The sequence below is a fragment of the Orycteropus afer genome, unplaced genomic scaffold (assembly GCF_000298275.1).
Source record: "Orycteropus afer afer isolate SDZICR_OR568_19922 unplaced genomic scaffold, OryAfe1.0 scaffold00295, whole genome shotgun sequence".
Classification (NCBI taxonomy): domain Eukaryota; kingdom Metazoa; phylum Chordata; class Mammalia; order Tubulidentata; family Orycteropodidae; genus Orycteropus; species Orycteropus afer.
The window spans coordinates 4,208,148-4,214,485 of record NW_006921882.1 but is presented as its reverse complement, the minus strand read 5'-3'; the positions used below and the strand labels follow the sequence as shown (position 1 = coordinate 4,214,485).

Sequence of the window (6,338 nt, the reverse complement as noted above, 5' to 3'; positions counted from 1 at the left end):
AAAAAAAAAAAAAACAACTCTTGGGCAAATCACACCAATATACAATCACCAATTAAATATAAATATAATGACATCAAAATGTCTCTGAGACAACAGACCATCACAGTTCACACAAAGAAGCAAGATAAAGTAGTAGAAACAAGGGACCAGGATACAGACCCAGAAAACATCCCTGAGGAAGAATTACCATTGGAAGTCCCTGATAAGGAATTCAAAATAAATGTATTTAGGTACCTGTAATGGATTGAAAAACAGATCAAGAAAAACTACAATTAAGGAAAACACAGACAAAACCCTAGAAAAATTTGGGAAGACACTACAAGAACAAAATGACAAAATAAACAAAATACTAGAAATAGTACAAAATCTATAGAAATCCAGAAGATTAACCAAAATTTCAGAAATAGGTAACAAAATGAACAGGTAGAGAAGTAGAACTGAATCACTGGAAGACAAATTTAGTGAGACTGATGATAAATACACTTACATCAGGTAGATACACTCCTTAGAATAATCAATCATGGGAAAACAGAAAGGCAGCATCTGCACAGGGAGAGAGCTCAGGGGGCAAGAATTCACAGGAAAGAAGGACACAGGGAAGAGGTCACTATAGGGAGGAAGTGGGAAGAGAGCTGTTACATTGTGGGGATTGCAGTCAATGTCATGAAACAAAATGTGTATGAACTACTGTATGGAAAACGAAATTGCTCTGTAAACTTTCACCCAAATCATAAAAAAAATAGTATTTCATAATATGTGAAAATTACATGAAATTCAAATTTCAGTGTTCATAAATAAAGTTTTATTGGCACATAGCCACACCCATTTGTTTATGTATGTGGATGACTGCTGTTGCACTATCACAGCAGAACTGAGAGCTGTGACAGATACCATATGGCCACACACCTCAACATTTACCATCTGGCCCTATTCTGTAAAAGTTGACCAGCCCTGCTCTAGAATAATGTTGCAGCTGATAACATATCTCAACCTGGATTTAAGAATCATTGTAAATATTTTTAAAAAATGAGAAAAGATGGTTTATGAAATCACAAAGTGGTACATATTTGGCATTTAATTTTAAGTTTTGTTGCAGAAGGCACTTCTCACTACTTTTCCCTTTGCAAACTGTGCCCCCAACTTCCCTGGTTTCTTTACATTCTTCAACTTGGCAGGCACAGCCCTTCCTTGAGGCCTGAGCACAAGCAACCATTCCTTCCACCTGCAGGGCTCTTACCCCACAAACCTAGAGTCCTACTTCCCTCACTACCTTACGTCTATGGCCAAATGTGACCTCCTCACTGATTTCAAATAGTCAATTTGAAAATTCAGCCAGCCACCCTGTCACACTCCAAAATCTTTCTCCTACTCTATTTTACTAATAGTGTTTTACTTTATAGCACTTGTCACCTTTTACCATACCGTATTCTAATATCTTTCTATATATGTTCACTGTTTGTTGTCTGTCTCCTTACACAAAGATAAGCCCAGTGAGGACAGGGATTTCTATTCCATTTACTAATAAGTTCTGAGTGTCCAGAACATTATCTGGCACATAAAACCAAAAACAAAATTCACTGTCGTTGAGTTGATTTTGACTCATAGCAACCCCTCCTTGGGTTTCCGAGGGGGTATCATTACAGAAGTAGATTGCCCAAACTTCCTTCTGAGGAGTGGCTGGTGGGTTTGAACCGCCAGCCTTGGCTAGCAGTCAAATGCCTTCAGCACTACGCCACCAGACCTCCTATCTGGCATATAGTCAAAACAAAACAAAACCTAAACTCGTTCCTATCAAGTTAATTCTGACTCACAGCCACCCCATGTGTTCAAGAGTAGAACTGCTCCAAACGGTTTATTCTTTGCCTATTTATTTTATTTTCTCAATACATTTAATTTGCTATGACCTTTAGGGAAGCAGATTGCAAGGGCTTTCTTCTGTGGAGACAATGGATAGGTTTGACCCACCAACCTTCAGGTTAATAACTGAGTCCAAACTGCTGGGACCACCCAGAACCATTGACAAGATAGAAAATGAAAAACAAAGAAACTCATTGCCTCTTATGCATGTAAGAGCTGGACAATGAATAAGGAAGACCGAAGAAGAGTTGATGCTTTGGAGTCGCAGTGTTGGAGAAGAATGCTAAGAGTATCATGGATTGCTAAGATGACTAACAAACACTAGGGAATTGCTGTAGATGCTTACTCATAGTGCTCCTAGTGGACAGAGTAGAACTGCTCCATAGGGTTCCCAAGGCTGGTTATAGAAGCAAAGCCTAAACCAAACCCACTGCTGTTGCATCTATTCCGACCGATAGCACCCACAGAGGACAGAGGAGAACTGCTCCATTAGGTTCCAAGGCTATAAATCTCAACGGAAGCAAACCCCAAACCAAATCCACTGCCAGAGTTCATTGCGACTCACAGTGCCCCTAGAGGAGAGAGTAGAACTACCCCATAGGCTTTCCAAGGCTGGAGATATTGATGGAAACAAAGCCCAAACCACACCCACTGCCGTGGAGTGGATTCTGACTCACAGCGCCCCTAGAGCACAGAGTGGAACTGCCCCATAGAGTTTCCTAGGCAGTCAGCTTGATGGAAACAAAGCCCAAAACAAACTCACCACTGTTGAGCCACTTCTGACTCACAGCACCCCTACATGACAGAGTAAAAATGACCCATAGGGTTTCCAAGGCAGCATATCTTTATGGAAGCTGACTGCCACATACTTCTCCCAAGGAGTGCCTGGTGAATTACAACAGCCAATCTTTCGGTTAGCAGCCAAGTGCTTATCTATTCCGCCACCAGGGCTCCTGTAGTGCACAGTAGGTGGTAAGTATCTACTGAATTAATGAGGGAAAGAGCACGACCTCACCCAACGACAGCAGATGCCTATACATCTCCAGCATCACCTCCTTGTACAGGTTCTTCTGCTCACAGCTCAGGCTCTTCCATTCCGCCTCCGTGAAGATCACAGTGACGTCTTCGAACGTAACTGGTTCCTGGAAGAGGCAGGAAATCAGCGCACAGCAAATCACCATCCATCGTCCCAAGGGGAGGAGCTGCACTGGTGCCCTACAGAGTCTGCATCTGAAGCAGCTCATCTCCTTCTCTTCACAGAACACAGTTCTCATATCAACTTCTTCTGGACACGACTGTACACCTGGCTTTGTGACAGAATCTGTGGGGAGCACGAGGGATGCACAAAACACATCCTGGCCTTTAAACCTGATGACTTCACTGGAGGAAGGATTTGTGAATCAACCTAAAAGCACTAAGCTGTTGTCGTTAGGTGCCCTTGAGTCGTCTCCAACTCAAAGCGACCCTATGCACAGCAGAATGAAACAATGCTCGGTTCCGCGCCAGCTCCGCAATCCCTGCTATACTTGAGTCCATCACCACTGCCACTGTGTCAATCCACCTTGTTGAGAGCCTTCCCCTCTTTCATTGACCCTCCACCTTACCAAGCAAGACATCCTTCTCCAGGGAATGGTCCCTTCTGACAACATGACCAAAGTATGTAAGACGAAGTCTGGCCATTCTCGCTTCCAAGGAGCATTCCGGCTGCACTTCCTCCAAGACAGATTTGTTAGTTCTTTTAGCAGTCCATAGTATTTTCAGCATTCTTTGCCAGCACCACACTCAAAAGCATCGATTCTTCTTTAGTCTTCCTTCTTCACTGTTCAGCTTTCACATGCATATGAAAATACCATGGCTTGTGTCAGGTATTTTGAGGCACCTTAGTCCTCAAGGACACATCTTTGCTCTTCAGCACCTGAAAGAGGTCCTTTGCAGTCGATTTGCCCAATGCTATATGTTGTCTGATGTCCTGACTGCTGCTTCTATTGGCATTGATTGTAGAACCAAGCAATGTGAAGTCTTAGACAATTTCAATCTTTTCTCCATTTATCGTGATGCTGCTTATTGGTCCAGTTGTGAGGATTTTTGTTTTCTTTAAATCGAGGTGTAATCCATACTGCAGACTGTATTCTTCAACCTTCATTAGTAAGTGCTTCAAGTCATCCTCACTTTCAGCAAGCAAAGTTGTGTTGTCAGTATATGACAGATTGCTAATGATTCTTCCTCCAGTCTTGAAGCCACGTTCTTCTTCATATTGTCCAGCTTCTCGGATTATCTGCTCAGCATACAGATTGAATTGAATAAGTATGGTGAAAGGATACAACCCTGATGCACTTCCTTCTTGATTTTAAACCATGTAGTGTCCCCTTGTTCTGTTTGAATGACAGCCACCTGGTCTATGTACAGGTTCCTCATGAGTACAATTAAGTCTTCTGGAATTCCCACTCTTCCAATGTCAACCACAATTTGTTATGATCCACACAATCAAATGCTTTGGCATAGTCAATAAAACACAAGTAAACATATTTCTGGTATTCTATGCTTTGAGCCAAGATCCATCTGACATCAGCAATGATAGCCCTCATTCCACATCCTCTTCTGTATCCAGCTTGCACTTCTGGAAGTTCCCTGTCAATATAGTGCTACAACCATTTTTGAATTATCTTCAGTTAAGATTTTACTTGCATATGATATTAGTGATATTGTTCTATAATTTCCATATTCTGTGGGATCACTTTTCTTTGGAATGGGTACAACTATGGATCTCTTCCAATCAGTTGGCCAGGTAGCTGTCTTCCAAATGTCTTGGCACAACCATGTGGGTGTGTCCAGTGGGGCATCCATTTGTTGAAACATATCAATGGGTACTCTGTCAATTCCTGGAGTCTTGTTCTTTGCCAATTCCTTCAGTGCAGCTTCCACGTCTTCCTTCAGTACCATTAGTTCTTGAACACATGCCACCTCCTGAAATGGATGGCAACTGACTGGTTCTTTTTGGTACATCGACTCTGTGTATTCCTTCCATCTTCTTTTGATGCTTCCTGCATCATTCAGTATTTTGCACACAGAATCTTTCAATATTGCAACTCGAGGCTTAAATTTTTTCCTCAGTTCTTTCAGCTTGAGAAATGCTGAGCATGTTCTTCTCGTTTGGTTTTCTAACTCTAGGTCTTTGCACATTTCATTATAGTAACTGGCTTTGTCTGCTCGAGCTGCTCTTTGAAATCTTCTGTTCAGCTCTTTTATCTTGTCATTTCTTCCATTTGCTTTAGCTACTCTTCGCTCAAGAGCAAGTTTCAGAGTGTCTTCTGACATCCATTTTGGTCTTTTCTTTCTTTCTTTTGTCTTTTTAATGACCTCTGGGGCTTTCTTCATGCATAATGTTCTTGATATCATCCCACAATTCCTCTGGTTTCCAGTCACTGGTGTTCAATGCATCAAATCTATTCTTTACATGGTCTCTAAATTCAGGAGGAGTATATTCAAGGTCATTATTTTGACTCTCGTGGACTTGTTTTAATTATCTTCACCTTCAACATGAACTTGCATATGAGCAGTTGATTGTCTGCTCCACAATCAGTTCCTGGCCTTGTTTTGGCTGAAGATACTGAGGTTCTCCATTGTCTCTTTACACAGATGTAGTCAATCTGATCCCTGTGTACTCTGTCTGGCGAAGTCCAAGGTGTATAGTTGCCACCTGTGTTGTTGAACACAGGTATTTGCAATGAATAAGTCACTAGTCTTGCAAAATTCTATCATGCGATCTCCAGGATCATTTCTATCACCAAGGCCATATTTTCCAATTACTGGTGATTCTTCTTTGTTTCCAACTTTTGCATCCTAATCACCAGTGATAATTAACACATCTTGACTATATATCTGAGTCAATTTCAAACTGCATACGTTGGTAAAAATCTTAAATTTCTTGATCTTTGGCTTTGGCAGTTGGTGCATAAGTTTGAATAACAGTAGGTATTAACTGGTCTTCCTCGTAGGCTTGTGGATATTATCCTATCACTGATAGCACTGTACTTCAGGATAGATCTTGATACATTCATTGTGATTAAGAATGCCATGGCATTATTCTTCAATTTGTCATTCCTGACATAGTACATCACATGATCATCAGATTGAGTATGGACAAACCAGTCCATTTCGCTCACTAATGCCTAGGATATCTGCAGTGTAGTAAATTACTTAGTATGGCTTTTCTACCCATAAGTCATTGTAAACTCAGTGGTGGAATGAGCAACTGAGGAGCTGATTGTAAATGTTATCCACGTGGAGTATTTCTGTTGGGCGTGGCACAAAACAATGTTCTGGGAGATGCCCACTCTCTCTCAGGTGCTTAGAGTTCTGATGCCATAATTGGCTAGTTTGACCACCCTGCGGGCTCTAAAGGGGACCTCCTGGAGGCAGAACTCTCTCTGACTGCTGGTTGAGGAAGACGTGCTGCCGAAAGAGACACGCGGCCCTGAAAG

General features: G+C 41.7%; 1 protein-coding gene across 1 annotated transcript in view; it reads right to left on the bottom strand.

Annotated features, from left to right (window-relative positions):
* Positions 1-6,338, bottom strand: part of LOC103206092 (zinc finger protein 343-like) — a gene marked incomplete at its 3' end in the record, with an annotated part of 13,068 nt that overhangs the window by 5,093 nt on the left and 1,637 nt on the right. Inside the window, 1 exon segment of the mRNA XM_042782391.1 lies at positions 2,873-2,999. Within this exon segment, the coding sequence (XP_042638325.1) occupies positions 2,873-2,999 (127 nt within the window).